The 20,567-nt window shown below is 48.3% G+C and overlaps 1 protein-coding gene across 2 annotated transcripts in view; it reads left to right on the top strand.

Moving 5' to 3' along the window:
* Nucleotides 1-20,567, top strand: part of ARHGAP25 (Rho GTPase activating protein 25) — a 28,248-nt gene that overhangs the window by 3,333 nt on the left and 4,348 nt on the right. The window contains exons 2-7 of one of the 2 annotated variants that reach the window (XM_033159166.1): nt 5,384-5,583; nt 10,070-10,160; nt 13,075-13,194; nt 17,174-17,381; nt 17,960-18,092; nt 19,147-19,220. In XM_033159166.1, coding sequence (XP_033015057.1) covers nt 5,384-5,583; nt 10,070-10,160; nt 13,075-13,194; nt 17,174-17,381; nt 17,960-18,092; nt 19,147-19,220 — 826 coding nt within the window. Of the gene's footprint in view, nt 1-5,383; nt 5,584-10,069; nt 10,161-13,074; nt 13,195-14,925; nt 15,627-17,173; nt 17,382-17,959; nt 18,093-19,146; nt 19,221-20,567 lie in introns of those variants that run through there. The other variant, XM_033159167.1, reaches the window with a different exon arrangement.

Here is a 20,567-nt window from a genome sequence, read left to right as displayed (position 1 = left end):
TTGGTCAGTTGGGAGTCAAAATGGAGTGAGGCCTGTCTGTGCTGTTTTTCAGACATGTGGCCTTATTTGTTTTGGTACATTAATAACAATTATTATATATAAATAAATACCTTAAAATTCTTACAACAGTGCTATCCTTTGACCGGCTAAGCAGCTGCTAGAGAGCAGACCTCAGAGAGGCGCAGTTACAGACCTTTGAGGGGCATGGTTTTATACAGATTAGTTTTTGCTATATCCTATAAATTTCGGATACTTTGCTTTTATTTTATATTTTGAAAGCTCTGACTTATTTAAAAAAAAACTTGGAATGCTGGAAGATTCAAGAGAGATAAAAGGAAGTCCATGGAAGACTATAGAAAGAACTTGCTCCCATAGCACCAACCTAAATGGATTTAAAAGAGGGTTAGATGAATTCATGGGGGGCTATTGAAGGCTCTGTTCTGCTTCCACACTCAGAGGCAGCAATGCTTCTGAATACCAGTTGCTCTGAACCTCACAGGAGGGGAGAGTTGCCTTTGTGCTTGAATCCTGCTTGTGGGTTTGCAACAGGCCACTGTGAAAACTGTTATGTATCGAAGTTCTCACCCTAGGCCACTAGGGGTGTGTGTATATATAGTTCTTTCTGCTGCAGTTCTCACTCAGGTCCGCACATGCAAACGAAGGATTGAAAGTGACGTTCAGGGATTGGGTAACTACAGAAAGTTGTTGCTGTTGCTTGTAGCTGAGTTCTATATAAGCAGGCTGCTGAGCCCTTCAGTTCACTTCTGTTCCAGCCTGAGAAGAAACAGAGCTGTTTGGAGAATTACTGTGTTGTCTGCTATGTCCACCCCACTATTTAATAAAAACAAGATGCTTGATTAGATGGGCCATTGGCCTGATCCAGCAAGCTTTACTTACGTTCTTAAAAAAAAAGAAAAAGCCCTTTTCGCTGCAATATTTTCCACCCCACCCGCCTTGCAGACGTTTGTCCCGATGGGAAATAAAGAGCGTTTTCTCCAGCGGAGGAAACAACTTCAAACCACTGGGAGGTTTAGATCAGAAAATGTTGGTGGCAGGAGGAGAGGAGGTGTTCTTCTCTGGAAGGTTTCTTTTCTTTAAGGGAAATAGTGGGAGACCTGGTTATGGATCTCTGCTAAGCGAGAGCTTCGTTGATCTGTCTCATAAAGGGCTTTATGAGACAGATCAACGAAGCTAGCTCTCGCTTAGCAAAAGCTGGGTGGCTCATCCTGTCGTCATTTGTTCTTCCTGCAGCTTTTTCAGCCAAAAGGCTGCTATAATGACAAAGGCGACGAACGTCAAATGCCGAGGATCAAAGAAAGGAGACAATACGTTAATTCCACCTTACTTGATAAGGCATGAAATGAACCCTGAGCTTACAAAAGAAACACAGAGTGCAAATGAGTCAAGGGTGCCTGCGTCTCGCTTTCCCTCTCCTCCTGCCTCGTGTTGCGTGTGCGGTTGATCAAAGAACTCAGCAAGCATTTGGACTGTTTGGAAACTTCACTTGCAGCTCAGGTGCCATTTCTGGACATCGGAAGCTGCCCCATATGGAGTCTGATCCGCGGTCCTCCCAGGCCAACCTCCCCCAACTGCATGCCCTCCGAAAGCTTGGGACTACGACTCTTTTCAGATCCAGCATCCTAAAGTTGAGACGGCTATGGCTGATGGGATTTGTAGTTCAAATCAACATCATCATTATGTTATCATTTATACCCCGCCCATCTGGCTGGGTTTCCCCAGGCACTCTTTAAAAAAAAAAATTAAAAAAGAAAATAAAAGAGTCAACAACATCCCCAAGAACATCAGAATAGCCTGAAGCATAAGGCTGATGGCCCATCTAGTCTAGCATCCTGTTCTCATGGTGCTGTAATAAGCAAAAAATCTGCCCTTATTCCCTTACGGGGTACACAAGAGCCTTTGTAAAGTCCTTTGCAGGTTCTCCATCGGTAAGAGTAAAAAACAGAGGCCAACCAGAGAATAATCAGAAGCAAAGCAGCTAGTAAGCTTGATCTTTATTGTTCTGTTGCAACAGGTTACCTTCCTCACACACAGGTGAGCAGGGAAGGACCTCAAACAAAGGGCTGCCTGTCCTCAAAAATAAATTTTTTTAAAAAAAAATCCCCCTCGGAGTCCAGCCCCACCCCTCAGAAGCATCATCCATACATCACAGATGGGGTGTAACCCAATACCCCCCCCCCCCATACATCAGACCTACATCACAAATTGGGAGGGTCAGAGCAGGTAACCTGAGATTTCTCACACCTGTGCCATCTCTCCTCGACCCCTCCCAGACACACATTTCTGCAAAACAAAAGGTTTCCTGCCCTAGCCAGTAGGGCTTTTGTTGTTCAGTCATTCAGTCGTGCCCGACTCTTTGTGACTCCATGGACCAGAGCACGCCAGGCACGCCTATCCTTCACTGCCTCCCGCAGTTTGGCCAAACTCATGCCAGTCGCTTCGAGAACACTGTCCAACCATCTCGTCCTCTGTCGTCCCCTTCTCCTTGTGCCCGCCATCTTTCCCAACATCAAGGTCTTTTCCAGCGAGTCTTCCTTTCTCATGAGGTGGCCAAAATACTGGAGGCTCAACTTCAGGATCTGCCCTTCCAGTGAGCACTCAGGGCTGATTTCTTTAAGGATGGATATGTTTGATCTTCTTGCAGTCCATGGGACTCTCAAGAGTCTCCTCCAGCACCATAATTCAAAAGCATCAATTCTTCGGTGATCAGCCTTCTGCGAGGCTAATGGCCGTCTTTTGTGAGGGAAATGGCCCATCATCTGGCACTCAGGCAGAGGCCTGCTCACCTCCTCCCTCCTTGCAGAGAAAACACTCGGTCAGCTGGGAGTCAAAAAATGGTGTCAGGCCTGCTCCTTCAGACATGTGGCCTTGTTTGCTTGGTACATTAATAAAAATTATTATATATAAATAAAAGACCTTAATATTCTCACAACAGTGCGCAACCAGATGCCTCAATGGGAAGCCTGCAAGCAGAATTGAAGCACAACAGCCTTCTCCCCTTCTGTGGTTTCCAGCCAGGGGCGTAGCAAGGGGGGTGCGGTAGGTGCGGTCCGCCTTGGGTGTACCAATTGAGGGGGGTGACAAAATGGTGGGCGGCACTCACCGTGGGGCCTGCAACATGCCAGAGCCATGCGTCTCGGGCGCCCCAGGCTCCCGCTGCCTCTCCCCCCAGCTGTAGGGCAGCTGAGGCCCTGGCCTCCATGACATGCCCCGTCCCTAAGGGCACTGCGCCCCCCCATCCCTATGGGCGCTGCGCCCCTGTCCCATCCCTCCCTAAGGGCGCCGTGCACCCTGTTCCTATGAGTGCTGCGCACCCTTCCCCTATGGGCGGTTCGCCCCACCCCTGGGCGCACCGGCCCAGGTGCCCGAGAGGCTTCCTCTGCCGCCATTTCCAGCAACTTCTATTCAGAAGCATTGCTGCCTTGAACTGTGAAGGAAGAGCACGGCCTGTGTGGCTAGGAGCCCTCGATAGCCCTCTCCTTCTCCATGAATTTGCTTGGGTTTTCTGGTGCGAAAGGAGCTTTTAAATTCTCTGCCTTGCTTGCTGGGCAAGGCCTGTTCAACACTCAGACTTTAGAAGGCAAGGGGATCTTTCTCATTCTTGCACCCACCTCACCACGGGGGCAGCTCCAAGGGTTTAGGTATACATGATATTTTCCATGTATACACAGGACCCTTGTTGGAACAGAACCCCTGTGTAAGATGCGATTGCACTGCGTTGAATTCACATCTTCTCCTTTTACCCACAACCTGATCCACAAGTCTCCAGCAGAGGGAGCTCATTAGTTAATAATGATACTTAACCTTTATGGAGTTTCATAGAATCCTAGAGTTGGAAGAGACCCCAAGGGCCATCCAATCCAACCCCCTGCCAAGCAGGAAACACCATCAAAGCATTCCTGACAGATGGCTGTCAAGCCTCTGCTTAAAGACCTCCAAAGAAGGAGACTCCACCACACTCCTTGGCAGCAAATTCCACTGCTGAACAGCTCTCACTGTCAGGAAGTTCTTCCTGATGTTTAGCTGGAATCTTCTTTCTTGTAGTTTGAATCCATTGCCCCGTGTCCGCTTCTCTGGAGCAGCAGAAAACAACCTTTCACCTTTTTCTCTGGAGCAGCAGAAAACAACCTTTTCAGTTTGAGGGAGTCTTATGCATTACCTGGTGACAACAGCCCCGTAGAGCAGGTCAGGTCCCGTATTACAAGTACTGTACAGTGGATCCCCGGGTTATGCACGCGATCTGTTCCGGGTTGCCGTGCGTAACGCGGGCGTGCGTATCTTGAACGCACAAAAAAAAAAACCCGAAGTAGCGCGATTTGAGTGCTTCTGCGCATCTGGGGGTCGCGTGCACTCCGGAAATGTTCGCAACACAGAGCATGCACAACCCGGGGTATGACTGTACTGAATCTGAGCAAGAGCCCACGTGACACGGGCAGTTGAGTTTGCCTAGTTTCTGGCTCTCCTCTCAGCAGCTGCAGAGTCGCACTCAAATCAGTTTCATTTCCACTTTGCACCATACTGCATCCCTGTTGTGTTTCTGCTGAACCAAATATTTGAATGGCCTGATTTAGCCTTTGGGGAGGAGCCTTAGCCTGAAAGGGCTGTTGTTGTTGCCTTGGCTTCAACAGCACCTCCTGAAGAGATTTGGGGCTGCAAAACTGAGGAATGAATGGCCTGAATGCAGGGCCGGATCTAGGTTTGATGAGGCCCTAAGCAACTGAAGGTAATGGGGCCCTTTATATCATAGCTGTCAACCTTCCCCCTTTTTTGCAGTGGGAAACGGTGCTGGAATAAGGGAATTTCCCGCAAAAAACTCCCATCAACTTTCAGAACATCTGATTAGGTTTAGAATCATACAGTTGGAAGGGGTCATCTAGTCCAACCCGTCGCAGTGCGAGAATCTTTTGCCCACTGTGGCATTCCTGGCACGTGACACAAATGTCCTGTCCTGATTTTTCTTGGTGGCTGCCAAGGAAGGCCCCGGCAGGTCCCCCTCATTCCTGAACAACTGCATTTAATAAGAAAATCCGATGTCCTGGTTGGCAGCTTCTTTCGGTTGCTTGCCTGCATTTGTAAAGACAGACGCCCACGCAGGAAAAAGGAAGTCCATTTGAACAAATAGCTGCGGTGGCTTCCTTTCTCGAAGCTACGGGCTGCTGTGAGCCCCGCCATCCGGCAGCAGCTATACCTCCTTGGACTCACTCCTCTGCTCTTTGCTCCGTTGTGGAGGTGCAATGGTAGATATTCCTCCCTGACGGGCTTGAGCTACTTCTGAGCCAGAAACGCCCCCTGGTTTTGCTCTGGGGTGTGTGTGTGTGTGTGTGTTCTCTCTGCTCCAGCTCACTGCCTCTCGCTTCTCCCCCAGTCCGCTCCCAGAGCATGATGGCCGTCGACCCGAAGGGCTCGGGCAGCTGGTCCCATCCTCCCAACCTTCTGGAGCGGCCTCTGAAGACCGGCTGGCTGAAGAAGCAACGCTCCATCGTCAAGAACTGGCAGCAGAGGTACTTTGTCCTGAAAGGGCAGCACCTGTATTACTACAAGGATGAAGAGGACCTCAAGCCCCAGGTACTGTTCAGGAAGAGGGTCCAGAGGGATTGCCCTGGTGGTCTGGGCTCTCCGTGGGCTAGGGGGAAAAGAGCTCAGTCTCAGGCAGAACTGGCCCAGAATGTTCTGCCACTTGAGGCCCAACGGCCGCTTCTGCCACCTGAGGTGACTGAAAGTGGCCAGGGGAACCCCCGGTGCTCTGAAGGTGGGAGAAAAAAAAGAAGCTGGAGAGGAGCAAGTGGTGGGGCAGTGGGTCACAAGCACAGGAGGTGGCGAAGGGAGCGCCCTTGGGGCCCCCAGATCTGCTGCCCCTATCTACTGTCCCGAGTCTGCCTCCTGAAGCAATTGCCTCACAGTGCCCCATGAATGGGCCGGCCCTGATGGCAGGAGAGGCTGTGGAAGCAAAGTCAGTGAAGTTCTTGTGAGGTGAGCTTGGGGAGGGGGGAATGGGCTGATTTTATTGTCACACCTCAGAAGAGAGAGAGGCAAGATGGAGCAGCCCCCCAGTTCTTCCCTGGCTCAGATTGAAATCCGAGCCGGAGAAGTGATTCTGGCTTGACTCCTGCAAGTTCTCTTTTGCCCTCCCCTCCGAACGGAGCTGCTTCTCTCTGCCAGCTCGTATGGGGCAAAATCCATAGGATGGCGGGGGGCTCTTTTTTTGCCCCTGTAGTGCAGAAGGAGGGCACAAGGAGAAGGGGACGACAGAGGATGAGATGGTTGGACAGTGCTCTCGAAGCTACTAACATGAGTTTGGCCAAACTGCAAGAGGCAGTGAAGGATAGGCGTGCCTGGCGTGCTCTGGTCCATGGGGTCATGAAGAGTCGGACACGATTGAATGACTGAACAGCAACAACAACAGTGCAGATATGGGAAGGGCATGGGAGATGGGCAAGCCACTTTCAGAAACCATGGTTTGATGTAGCCTTCTTTTGAAACCAACCAGTGTTTCCTAAAAACCATGATTCCTGCTCTGGACAATATGACAAACTAAGATTCAGGGAAAGTGGGCAAAGGGGTGGGGGTGGGGAGCTGGTGGTCCTTCTCCTGGCTGTGGGGAGGGGCTGGGGCGGGGCTTGTGGAGGCTCCTCCCTGCTTATGCAGATCTCACTATCCTGCAGCTCGCATAAAGTATGAAGCAGATTCTGAGCTTTAAATGTCTTTGGTAATGTTTATCCAATATAAGGCCTTGTTGGTTTCCTCTGCATCTAGTGGCTTCCCACGGCTGACGTTGGTAGGTGGCCACGACCCATTACTATCCTGTTGTTGCTTATGGAAAACTGCATTTTGATACATCCCCCCCCCCAAAAAAAACCAGCTTCAATCTGAATTGAGAAGAATGACGGCACAGCTGCACAGTGGCTGGGGAAACCCAGCCAGATGGGCAGGGTACAAATAAGAAATTATTATTATTACACAGCCTTGGTGGCCTTTTCATGTTTTAAGCGCTGAACAAGTTCCTGGCGTCATAAGCTAAATATATACCCAGCTTCCTTCCCAGTTTCACAAAGCAGCTGGTATTACACTGGTGGACTATAAATTCTCCTTCTTTCATGATGTAGACTAAGATTCACGAAACCAGATTTTGTGACGCTGTCACCAGAAAGTTTGCTAGAAAACATTTTTTTTTTTTAGATATAAAAAATAAGACATAGATACGACAATGTGGGGTGTTAAATTTTATTTTTGTAATACTATACAATAACAGTTGTATTATGATGTTTTTTTCTTTTCTTTTTGTTAAATAAAATCAATCAATCAATAAAAAAATTACAAAAAAAGGAAAACATTTGTAGGATGTTTGCAAAATTATAAACTGCCTGGGGAGGGAATTTTCCCTTTCCTTTTCAGAACAGTAGAATTTCAGCCACCCCCTTAAGTGGATTCTACCACTGGGGAGCTCACTCCCACAAGCTTTAGCAGCGGGCAAATGTTTAATGGCATGAATGAAATTCACCAAGGACAAGTCTTTTCAAAGGGCTCCTGAATAGAACCTCCATCTTCAAGAGAAGTCTATCTCCGAGTTTTAGATGCTGGGCACAAAGAGCGGGAGAAGTTCACTGTTGCCTTTATGCCTCTGCTGCTGCTTCTCAGGGGCAGTGAGCTGACCACCAAATGGGGGCTAGAATGATGCACTCTGACTCATCAAAACAGTTCTTTTATTCTTACTTTTCTGCACACTGCTGGGGGTGGGGGAAAGGCCTTCCCTCCCACCCCAAACCAAATTACCTCTAAAGGCCCTCACTCATTGGCAGTGATCTTGTCAGCCCCTGCTCAAGAAACTCTTCACTAGGGGTGGCGACTGACTTATAAATAATAATAATAATAATAATAATAATAATAATAATAATAATAATAATAATAATAATAATAATAATAATTTATTTGTACCCCACCCATCTGGCTGGGTTTCCCCAGCCACTCTGGGCGGCTTCCAACAGAGATTCAAATACATAAAAATTTCACATATTAAAAACTTCCCTGAACAGGGCTGCCTTCAGATGTCTTCTGAATGTAAGGTAGTTGTTTATCTCTTTGACATGAAATGGGAGGGCGTTCCACAGGGCGGGCGCCACTACCAAGAAGGCCCTCTGCCTGGTTCCCTGTAGCTTTGCTTCTCGCAGGGAGGGAGCCGCCAGAAGGCCCTCGGAGCTGGACCTCAGTGTCCGGGCTGAATGATGGGGGTGGAGACGCTCCTTCAGGTATACTGTTCCCCAAACAAATCAAGACCCGCTAAAATAGAGAAACATGGGCCCGGATCCTGTGCTTCGAGCAGCAGGTCAATCCACAGAGATCAGTAGGTAGAGTCACCCAGAATCACAGAATTGTAGAGCTGGAAGGGACCACCGAGAGTCATGTAGCATTCTAGCCCAACCCCTTCCCATTCATGGGGTGGCGGAGATGAACTGCCATCAAAGGCGCAGGAGCAGGGGCTGGTTAAACAGTTGGCAGTCTCATCTGCTTGAAGCTGCTCAGCTTCTGCCCACCAATATAGTTCCTCTCTTCTGATTTCACTTCCCATTTGCACAGGGTCCGTCCTGGGTCTGGCCCCACCCACACGTCTGCTTGAACCTCCTCCTGCCTTTGACTTTTGCCACAACGCTTCCTGTGGCAGGAAAAGACCCTGCAACCCCACACACTTAATCTGTCACACCCACGAGTTATCTTGGCGATGATGTGCAATCTTCACGATAAAAATACTTTGCACCTTTTAAAGTGCAATGCAGTTGAGTAACCATGAAAACACCCAAGGCAGCCCTTGCTACCAGTTTGGCTCAAGTCATCTGCATTTCCTTGTGACTGTCCTGACTCATGACATGAAGAAAAGGCTGTGTCTCCTTTCATTGAGACAGGGTTGAAATTCCACCCTGCCTCCCCCCCCCCCCCGGCCACCCAGTTTCCCAAAAATATTTCCGCTTGCAAAAAACAGGGACTGATTTTCTGTTCCTTTCTGGATGGGGGAGTGGGGAGGAATAGAATCACACAGTCGTAGAGTTGGAAGGGACCCCAAGGGCCATCTAGTCCAACCCTCTGCAATGCTGGAATCACAGCTGAAGGGTCAGTGACAGGCATGGCCATCCAAACTGTTTTGTTGTTGTTGTTGTTGTTGTGGTTCAGTCGTTCAGTCATGTGCGACTCTTCGTGACCCCATGGACCAGAGCACGCCAGGCACGCCTATCCTTCACTGCCTCCCACAGTTTGGCCAAACTCATGTTAGTAGCTTCGAGAACACTGTCCAGCCATCTCATCCTCTGTCGTCCCCTTCTCCTTGTGCCCTCCATCTTTCCCATCATCAGGGTCTTTTCCAGGGAGTCTTCTCTTCTCATGAGGTGGCCAAAGTACTGGAGCCTCAACTTCAGGATCTGCCCTTCCAGTGAGCACTCAGGGCTGATTTCTTTAAGGATGGATAAGTTTGATCTTCTTGCAGTCCATGGGACTCTCAAGAGTCTCCTCCAGCACCATAATTCAAAAGCATCGATTCTTCGGCGATCAGCCTTCTTTATGGTCCAGCTCTCACTTCCATACATTACTAATGGGAAAACCATAGCTTGGACTATACAGACCTTTGTCGGCAAGGTGATGTCTCTGCTTTTTAAGATGCTGTCTAGGTTTGTCATTGCTTTTGTCCCAAGAAGCAGGCGTCTTCTAATTTCATGACTGCTGTCACCATCTGCAGTGATCATGGAGCCCAAGAAGGTAAAATCTCTCACTGCCTCCATTTCTTCCCCTTCTATTTGCCAGGAGGTGATGGGACCAGTGGCCATGATCTTAGTTTTTTTGATGTTGAGCTTCAGACCATATTTTGCACTCTCCTCTTTCACCCTCATTAAAAGGTTCTTTAATTCCTCCTCACTTTCTGCCATCAAGGTTGTGTCATCAGCATATCTGAGGTTGTTGATGTTTCTTCCGACTATCTTAATTCCGGCTTGGGATTCATCCAGCCCATCCAGTTTCTAGAACATTTGGCTTCCAGGTAATAGGATAACTTTGCTGCTGTTTCTGGTTTCAGGGATCGATGCCCCTTCACGGAAGCACCATCAGGGAGGTGGCAGCCACCGGATCCGACGAAGTTGGGAAATTTATCTTTGAAATCATCCAAGGTGAGCAGCCCTGAATGGCCTGGCAATTTCCGTCCTTCTTTCTTTGCTCTTCTTCGCTCAGTGACAGAGGCAGGGGCGTACCCAGGATCAAAACTGGGGGGGGGGGGCAAGCCATGGTCGTTCAGGTTCAAAAACAGAAACATCTTCAAAAAACAAACACTCCCCCCCCAAACAGAAAGCCCCAAATGGCTGAAAAACTCAGTTTCCCAGGATCCTCAGTCCTCGCAAAGGAACTACTCACCATGCAAGGGGACTCAGTTTCCCAAGCTCCCTTGCAACGATGAATCCCCGGCAAATTCAGAAACTGTTCCTCTCTTGCCAGCACGATGTAGCGTGGATACTAATGGCAGGCAGACAAGGAAGGATGAGAACCCAGGCTAAGACCATGGTCAGCCCTCGGATTCGCCCCCTGACACTGCTCAAGTCTCAGCCTGCATCCCCATTTGACCAAGCAGGGTGCAGGCTACGATCTGGTCTCTGATAGGCACGCCAGCTCTTTGTCGGCAGGAGGGAGGGGAAAACAGCCGGCGCAATACACACACACACACACACACACACACACACACACACACAGAGTGGCCAACTGTGCCTCGGCAAGAGGGCAAGAGCTCAATTGTTATTGAGATTTTGGGAGGGGGAGAAAGACCAGTCGTTGAGCTTTTTTCAGGAGGAGAGCTTTCCTTTCCTTTTTGGCTGCCGATAACAATTTAATTTTTTTTTTGCTTCTGGGGGGGGGCAGCTGCTCCCCTGCCCCCCCTGGGTATGCCCATGGACAGAGGGCCTGCCCATGCAACCCAGTTAAACCAGTTTACGGTCATGGCTTCCCACTATGGTGCCCTTGGAAGTTTCGTTCAGCTAAGAATCTCCAAACCTCTTTTGCTTCCCTGAGCAGGAGGAAAGAAAGAAAGAAAGTACGTCTTCATGCAACACATAGTTGAACTCCTGCAGGAAGCAGTGATGGGCACCAAACCTGTAGGTGGTTTCAAAAGAGGATTAGACAAATTTATGGAGGGAGAAGCCCATGGAAGGCAGTAATGTTTCTGAATCCCAGTTGCTGGAAACCGCAGGAGGGGAGAGGGCTCTTGTGCTTGGATCCTGCTTGCAAGTTTCCCACTGGGGCATCTAGGTGGGCACTGTGAGAATAGGATGCTAGACTCAGAGGCGTAGGAAGGTCAGGTGGTACCCAGTGCAGAAAATTTCTTGTCCCCCCCTCCCATTGATCCCCCCCCCTGCAAAAATGGTTTTACGTTATTTCATATTTTCTTACATTGGAATAATAACAAGTAATAATAATAATAATAAAGCTTTTATTTATATCCCGCCCTCCCCGGCCGAAGTCGGGCTCAGGGTATCTAACATCAGATACATAACATTGGTATAAAATCAAACAATAATTAAATTACCTCCTAAAAACATCTCAAAATCAAATTAAAGTCCAGTTAGATGGCTTTCCACAGGGTTAGGGTTGGGAACAGTAAGTGCTCCACTGAACTGAAATTTCAGCCTTCACGACATAGGAAAACAGCCAAGTGAACAGCTATTTTGGTGGAGGAGGGTCAAGATATTAACCGATATGCATGAAATTTCATATATAGCTATATAATCCCTAGTATAGTAAGATAAGACCTTCGGAGCAGGCATTTAAAAAAAAAAAGTTTTTTATGAACCGCCCTAGTAGGGCAGTAATTGTTCCTTGATAATTTGTCACCCCCTCCATTATGGAACATGGGGCAGACCGCCCCCTACGCCCCCCTTGCTACACCCCTGGCCACTGGCCTGATCCAGCAGGCTCTCCTTATGTTCTTATGAGGCTTCAGAATTTGCTACATCTGACCCCTGCCCCAATAACAACGTTGGTATGCCACTGGCTGAAGTCCACCCCATCTGTTGCACACAAGGAGGGGAGCTTCCCAGAATCCTCTCTGCAAGCCTTTCCTAGTCTACCCCCCCCCCACTAGCATGCAAGGCAAAGAGAATTTAAAGTGATGCATCTTTGACAGATAGGAGCCCATGCAGGGCAGTGGCATCCAAAGTGGGTGGTACTTCCCCCCTGGGGTGGGCGGGATTATGTAGGTGGGTGCTAAGAGTTAAGCTGTCAGCAGCGGGGCTGGTTTCATTGCATCAGGTTCCTCAGTTTTGTTGAATTAATTAGTTTAAACGGGGTTTTGAATAAATGTGCAATTAACTGTTACCATTTAAAATTTCGTTGTGTTGTTACCTTCCTTGGCGGGCTGTGCAGACTGCTATGCCGAATCATGCTTTTCGCAGGGTTATTATTATTGTAGTGGTTAGGAGCGGTAGACTCGTAATCTGGGGAACCGGGTTCGCGTCTCCGCTCCTCCACATGCAGCTGCTGGGTGACCTTGGGATAGTCACACTTCTCTGAAGTCTCTCAGCCCCACTCACCTCACAGAGTGTTTGTTGTGGGGGAAGAAGGGAAAAGGAGAATGTGAGCCGCTTGGAGACTCCTTCGGGTAGTGATAAAGCGGGATATCAAATCCAAACTCTTCTTCTTCTTCTATTATGATTTATTAAATTTTTATGCTGCTGTTCATCAAGAGATCCCAGGGTGGTTCGCACAATAAAACACAAGGTGAAACACAAGTGAATATTTAAACCAAAACAACAACAACTCCCGCTTAGCAGGCACTGGGGAGGAGTTTTTGGAACCGAGCGGGGAGTGGCCAGAACCGCTGTTTCCTCGTTATTTTTTAAAAAGCTAGCTCTGAGTAAATATTGATTTGAAGTGCCCTTTTTGGATTCAGCCCTGGGGAAGCACTGCTCCTCTGAGTCACTGCCATATTTTACAGGCAAAAGACTGTTGGGGAAAGACATTAGTAGCGAGAGAAATCCACCTGCAGCGGTTTCTCCACTTTCCAGGATGAACAACTTGCTTTTTTCCACCCCCACGCAGGCGTCTCGGGAGACCAGAATCGAGCGGGACAAGACTCTTACGTGCTGATGGCCAGTTCCCAGTCTGACATGGAGGACTGGGTGAGATCTCTCCGCCGCATGGTGGGGTCTCCCTTAGGAGGTAAAGGGGGATGCAAAGCTCTTTTGTATCAACATGCTGTTGGCGCAACCACCATTTAATGCACTTTCCACCCATTTCAGTAGGATAAGAGGCATCCCCGCTGAATGGCACCTTTTAGCTTTTCATCTTCATCACTGCGGGAAGTCGCAGGATAAAATTTCCTGTGATGGAGGTTTCTGAAACTCTCGAGGATGTGAGAGACCTGTGGGGTAGCCAGCCTCAGCAATGCACACGTTGTTCTGCTATTCATTACCTGCCCTTCACCCCAAGATCCCAGGGCGGGTGGCATCATTAAAACACAATATTCAAAACAATTAAAAACAATTTGCAGTCTTAAAAATCAGATGAGTCCTAAAAGCATACACGCATGCTGAAGAGCCAGGTGTGAGCAAGGTGCTTTTGGTGCTAAGGATGCGGGTGGCGCTGTGGTCTAAACCACCGAGCCTCTTGGGCTTGCCGATCAGAAGGTCGGCAGTTCGAATCCCCGCGATGGAGTGATGTCCCGTTACTCTGTCCCAGCTCCTGCCAACCTAGCAGTTTGAAAGCACACCAGTGCAAGGAGATAAATAGGTACCACTGTGGCGGGAAGGAAAATGGTGTTCCTGTGTGCCCTGGCTTCCATCACGGTGTTCTGTTGTGCAAAAATCAGTTTAGTCATGCTGGCCACATGACCGAGAAAGCTGTCTGTGGAAAAACGCCGGCTCCCTTGGCCTGAAAGCGAGATGAGTGCCGCAACCCCATAGTCGCCTTTGACTGGATTTAACCATCCTGGGAGAATTGATGCTTTTGAATTATGGTGCTGGAGGAGACTCTTGAGAGTCCCATGGACTGCAAAAAGATCAAACATATCCATCCTTAAAGAAATCAGCCCTGAGTGCTCACTAGAAGGACAGATCCTGAAGTTGAGGCTCCAGTACTTTGGCCACCTCATGAGAAGAGAAGACTCCCTGGAAAAGACCCTGATGTTGGGAAAGATGGAGGGCACAAGGCGAAGGGGACGACAGAGGATGAGATGGTTGGACAGTGTTCTCGAAGCGACTGGCATGAGTTTGGCCAAACTGCGGGAGGCAGTGGAGGATAGGGGTGCTTGGCGTGCTCTGGTCCATGGGGTCACGAAGAGTCGGACACGACTGAACGACTGAACAACAACCACCCAGGGGTCCTTTACCTTTTGGTGCTGGAAAATGGGTGTGGAAGATCCGTTGCCAGTTGAATGTTCCTGGGGTGGGTGTGAGTGAATGAGTCATGTAGGGGTTTGTGTCGGACTAGGAACTGGGAGACCAGCGTTCAAATCCCCACTCGGCAATGACACTCGCTGGGTGACCCTGGGGGCCAGTCACTGCCTCTCAGCCTAACCTACCTCACAGGGTTGTTGGGATTACACAAAGACGGGGACAACCTTGGAGAAAAAAAAGTGGTACGGAAATGCAGCAAATATGGATTTTTTAATACGCCATATTTCCAACAAACTGCCTCTGTGGTATGCAAAATAAAGCATGCATAATTTTGTAATTAGTTTCGCCTTGGCAAGAAGAGGCCACCTTAGTGGTGAAGACAAGGAGGCCTTGATGTGACGAGAGATGCTTGCGCCTGTTACTGGCAGGTGGCTGGGCTTCCCCGGGCCACCTCATGAAGGGCCCATTCAGAGGCGATCGGTTAGCAACATGACTCGACTGCAGGCTCCAGAGCTTTGACTCTGACACGAGCTGCGTCATAACTGACACAGCCGTATTCCTGTTGGAGAGACTTTGGGCTCCTGCTCGATCATCCACGGAGCATATTGATTTTTTAAAGTGCTTTAGTCTTTGGCCTCGTAACAAATGGGGGAGGCAGACTGCAGACGCCCTCCCTTTCGAAGGCTGTGCCGTAATTTCAAGGCAGAAGGCGAGATGTGATCCCAGGCCCCAGACTGACTAGCGCTGAATCGTGGCGCCGTTTTGGAGGGAAATGACTGCCTCTTTCTTTTGCTGCAAAGAAGGGAGCCGTGATGTGGAGAGGGCAGCTCCAGCCTGAGTGAAGGAAGTCATATGCAGGAGGAATGGAAGGAAGCACCCGTTTACTATGCACAATGACAGGTTTATGATGGTTCTCTAAAAGCCAAAGAGCTCTTTGTAAACTGTCAGATCCTTGCCCCTCTCGACGTTCCTGGGAAGAAGGATGTGTGGGCGCTGGGCTGATTTGGAAAGGGAAGAAACTCCAGGATTTCCTTCAGAATCTGGAAGCAAGGATGAGAACAGGAGCCTGCCAAAAGGCATAGAAGCAAGTTCTGAAGTCCTTTGCTGGTTGGAACTTGGACTTCCCTGCCATCCTCTTCCTGCCTGGACTCCCGATGAAGGGCTGGGAGTTGGGTTTCTGCTTTCCAGACCTGGAGATGTTCTTTTGCTGGGAGTACAGGAAGAAGCAGCAGCAGCCCATGATGGCCCACAGGAAAGGTACTGCTGCCTCCTTAAATGCCAGCCTCTTAGAAATTCCATGCCCAGCGCAAGCTGCCACAGAGTGGGCTTCGTTTTGACAGCAGCAGTGCACACAAATGCGTCAGGGAGCTCTCTGAAAAGGCGGATTTAGGAGAGCGCAACCGGTTTGCCCGCCCTGGGCACTGAGCTGAAAGGGTGTTGCAGGGCACACCTGCAACAATGACGATCAATGGAAGGCGGGGGGCGGGGGGCGGGGCGGTGGCCTGAATTTTGGTGTTGTACAGAGTGCTGCTGAAATTTTAAAGCCCAAAGTCCGCCACTGCTCTCTCTGTGTTATACAGCAGGACTTGACTTGCCAAATGGCCAAGAGCCACTGAAAAGCTTTTGTCTCTAAAGCAGTTTAACAAACTGGCAGTGAGTCAATGAAGTCTCTGGTTCAAATCTCACCTCTGCAATACTCAGTACATGGTCTTAGAAAAGAAACTATTCTTACCCCTCTCATCTACCACAGTGGGATGAAAGGAGCTTACATTGCAGGGCTGTTGTAGTAGGCAGTAAGGTTTTTTTGTGTTATTTCATCATTTGTACTCTCGTACTTTTTAGAATGCAAAAGTACTTTGTTGTTTCGTCATTTGCACTGCAGCAGACTTGCCCCAACCTTGTGCCTTAGAGTGTGTTGTGTAAATCCCTATTCTGAATGTTGCTTTTTATAGGGCAGGATTGGGGGGGGACTGGGGGTGAGTTTATGGAAACAAGGGGGCAGTGTTCTGAAAAAGGTTGAGGGGGAGCAGGTGTATCGGGCTGCACCACCCTGTTACCTGGCGGATATCCACTATGTGGAATACCGCAGACTTCTCACTGCGGCCAGACTGAACGTTCTTGATTCGGCGGTTTTGAGGGGAAGATTTAGAGGAGTCCCATATGATCAGAGAACGTGCCATTGTGCTTTAGGAGAGGTAGAATCCACAGAACACATTCTACTGAGTTGTCCCTCTTATAATGATTTAAGGCAGTATCTCATAGCCCCATATTTATCTCAGTTTAGCTCTCGATTAAGAGAAAGGCAGGTAGCATATCTGCTGAATAAGCCCACTGGGAAAAATAGCCTTATCTGTGGCTAAATTCCTCTTCCTGGCGCTCAAGTGTCGGAAGCGCAAAATCGAATGCCTCGATGTGGGATTATCTGTATGAGGTTTACTAGTGCTGTCCTATTCTTAATTGTGTATCCCTCTGATGTTTTTAGTTCTATAATTTTGTATTGAGAAATGTTTTTCTTCTTTCTGACTATCGGCCGAATAAAGGATTTGTATGTATGTAAAAAGGTTGAGACCCACCGTTCCCAATTTTGGATTACAACTCCCATCAACCCATCCCTGCTCCCAACAGACCAGCATTCATATGGCTGATGGGAGTTGAAGTCTGTAAAATCTGGGCAGGCTGATCTATAGGGATGCAGAAACAGAACTGAGGATTAAGTGGGCTGGATCCAGAATAGGACCTTGTGAGAGAACCTATCTTTCTTTTGTGTCTTCTTCTCTCCCCCCCACCCCCACCCCCACCCCCAGTGGTTTTTGGCCAACAGCTGGCGGAGACCATGGTGTATGAGCAGAAATTTGGGAAGCATCAGGTCCCCATCTTGGTTGAGAAATGTGCCGAGTTCATCAGGAAGCACGGCCTGAACGAAGAGGGCATCTTCCGGCTTCCTGGCCAGGACAACCTGGTGAAAGAGCTGCGGGATGCCTTTGACGCGGGAGAGAGGCCGTCCTTTGACCAGTAGGTGGCGTATTTCTCAAGGGAATCCAAGGCTGCACGGTCTTCTGGGATGTGATTAAACTTTAGATTTTACACCCCACATTCTCCCCACACTTTAGGCCAGGGGTCAGCAGACTTTTTCAGCCGTGGGCTGGTCCACCATCCCTCAGACCAGGTGGGGGGGTGGACTATATTTGGGGGGGGGGAATGAATGAATTCCTATGCCCCACAAATAACCCAGAGATGCTTTTTAAATAAAAGCACACATTCTACTCATGTAAAAACATGCTCATTCCCAGGCCGTCTGTGGGCCGGATTTAGAAGGCAATTGGGCCACATCCGGCCCCCAGGCCTTAGGTTGCCTACCCCTGCTTTAGGCTCACATGCATGCCTTCAGAGAGATGCTGGAATAAAAGTGTTTTGATATGAAGTTCTATTTGGGTGCTGAATTATGCCCCACTTTTGAAGTTCCTTAAAGCGAAACCTAGAGTTACATGGACAGGACACGTCCCCGTTTTTCCAGCACTGTTTGTGGGGTCTGCTCCTGCCAGTAGCAAGGTCCTTTAGATGCCTCTCTATCTCCTTTCCTTATTTTGCAGAGACACAGACGTTCACACGGTGGCTTCTCTGCTTAAACTCTACCTCAGGGAACTCCCTGAGCCTGCCATACCTTGGACACAGTATGAGGACTTTCTCTTGTGCGGCCAGCTTCTGACGGCTGATCAGGCAAAGGTTCGGAATAATGCACCTCTTCTCAGTATTCTCACGTTACTTTACAGGATGCAGTGAATGTGCACACTTCTTGTACGGGTTACGTAAAAAGCCTGAGCTGCCTTGGGACACACCTCCAAGGGCACTACAGTGGTACCTCGGAAGTCAAACGGAATCTGTTCCGGAAGTCCGTTCGACTTCCAAAAAGTTCGGAAACCAAGGTGCGGCTTCCGATTGGCCGCAGGAAGCTCCTGCAGCCAATCGGAAACCGCGGAAGCCCCGTCGGACATCCGGGTTCCAAAGAACATTCACAAACAGGAACGCTCACTTCTGGGCTTGCGGTGTCCGGGAGCCAAAACGTTCGACTCGCAAGGCGTTTGGGATCCAAGGTACGACTGTATTCACTTTCTCTCCCTCCCACAGTCCTCACAAAAAATTGCACCTCCAAAGCTGCTCTTTGCCTTTCACAGGAAGCTCCTATTGATGTCAATGAAGCCTCCTGTTGAAATGCAAACAGCACTTTCTGAGATTCTTGCCAGATTCTACAAGGAGAAAAAGAGAGTTAATCTTTTGACCATGGCCCCCCTGAAGCTCCTCAGGCTTCCCCCTGCCCAGCTGCTATTGGCATAAAGAAAACCATGTATGTTGATTGTGTTCAAAGACTTAGGGCTCACTCACACTTCTGCTTGATCTGCTGCATCCCACCCCCAAACCCACTGTTTACTGCTAAATCTCGAGTTTTCTCTGGATCAAAGTTTGCTCCAATTTACTGCCAAAAAGTGGGTTTTCTGGGACAAAGCGGTGGGGCAAAAGCAAAACCACTTGAACCAATGCTTTGTAGGCCTGGGACAAGTGCAAGGATAAGAGCTTTTGATACTGAAAATGACTCCCTCAGAAGGTTTTTAAACAGAGGTTTGGTGGATCCTTTAGCTGTGATTCCTGCATTGCATGGGGTTGGACTAGATGAGCTTTTGTGTCACCTTCCAAGTCCTACAATTCTATGAAGTGACAATGTTATTTTGTGCTAGGGATAAATGCTTGTGACAACGGAAAACCCAGCCTTATCTTCTTCTAGGGTCACCGGCAGCTAGTGAAGCAGCTCTCTCTTCTGCCTCGGGACAATTACAACCTCCTCAGTTACATCTGCCGGTGGGTGCCCCATTCACTGATGTATTCGTAGCTCGCCATTTTATACCAGGAGATGTACAAGTTGCCACATCCAAACCTTCTTGCTGGCAGGGCACTCATTTGCAGACCGCAGCGCGCTGTCAATTCCAGTCCCAACTTTTGGCACCTTCACATTGTTAGAGGTAGAAATCTTAATCTTCTGCTTGTCCAAGAAAGAAGTAAGCAGACACATTTGGTAATTTTCATATTCTTCAGGACTCGAACAAGCCCCCTAAGTAGCAAGAACGTGTAGAGCACTGGTTTTGTTTTAATATGTATGTTTTGCTCTCGTTTTGTGTTTTATGTGATGAACTATCCTGTGATCTTTGCATGGAGGGCAGTATACAAATTTTAATAATAATAATAATAATAATAATAATAATAAAGTTCCCAAATTGGGCTCTGGAGATTTAAATGACAGGTATCATTGAATCAAGCTTATAAGTTTTGTTGAATTAATTGTTATATGTAAAAAAAGCAATAAAATACCTTTTTTTCAAAAATGGGGCCGGGAGGCATGCTTTTCTCCCATCAATACACAGATGAAGCATTTGCACAGGCTAAACTTAGAAAGTGTTTAATAATAATAATAATAATAATAATAATAATAATAATAATAATAATAATAATAATAAATTTATTATTTATACCCCGCCCATCTGTCTGGGCTTCCCCAGCCACTCTGGGTGGCTTCCAACAAAATATTAAAATACAATAATCCATCAAAAATGAAATGCAGTCAACTTGCAGCTCATGCATGGCTACTTGTGTAATTTCAGCTTTACGTGCTGCCAGCTAGCCGGTTAAAATTGCACAAATTAAACTCATGGAAGGGGGAGAGCTTAAAAGCTCTATTTTTTCCTTGAGGGGGACAAGACCTTTTTGGCATGCTTACAACATGAAAAAAACAACCCCAAAATCACAACGTAACAAAATAAACAATAAACAAAACTTCAAAAAAACAAACAGACAAACTGAACGATTTCCACATGAATCATAGTAAGATCTAAAACAAAGATGCAAAAATTAATAGCAATAACAGCAACCCTCCCTCTCTCCACACACAGCCCTCTAAAAAATGCTCCAGCCCAAGAGTTGATTCAGCTGCTTTTGTAGTTGGAGTCAGTCCGGGACAACTTCCCAGGCCAAGGGGGAAAGGTCTGCGAGGTGCAGGGAGCAGGTCTTCCAGGACTCACAGCCAAGACGGACTATATGCAACTTTGACTTTACACACAACTCGCCCCACTGCCCCAATCCCTGTGCAAATTGTTATGGACCTATGGATCTGTTTTTGCTGGACTCTCACTTTCCCATTTTCTGGCCTCCGGA

The sequence above is a fragment of the Lacerta agilis genome, chromosome 8 (genome assembly GCF_009819535.1).
Source record: "Lacerta agilis isolate rLacAgi1 chromosome 8, rLacAgi1.pri, whole genome shotgun sequence".
NCBI classification, from domain to species: domain Eukaryota; kingdom Metazoa; phylum Chordata; class Lepidosauria; order Squamata; family Lacertidae; genus Lacerta; species Lacerta agilis.
Note: the sequence above shows the minus strand (reverse complement) of the source record. Positions and strands in the feature narration are given on the sequence as shown.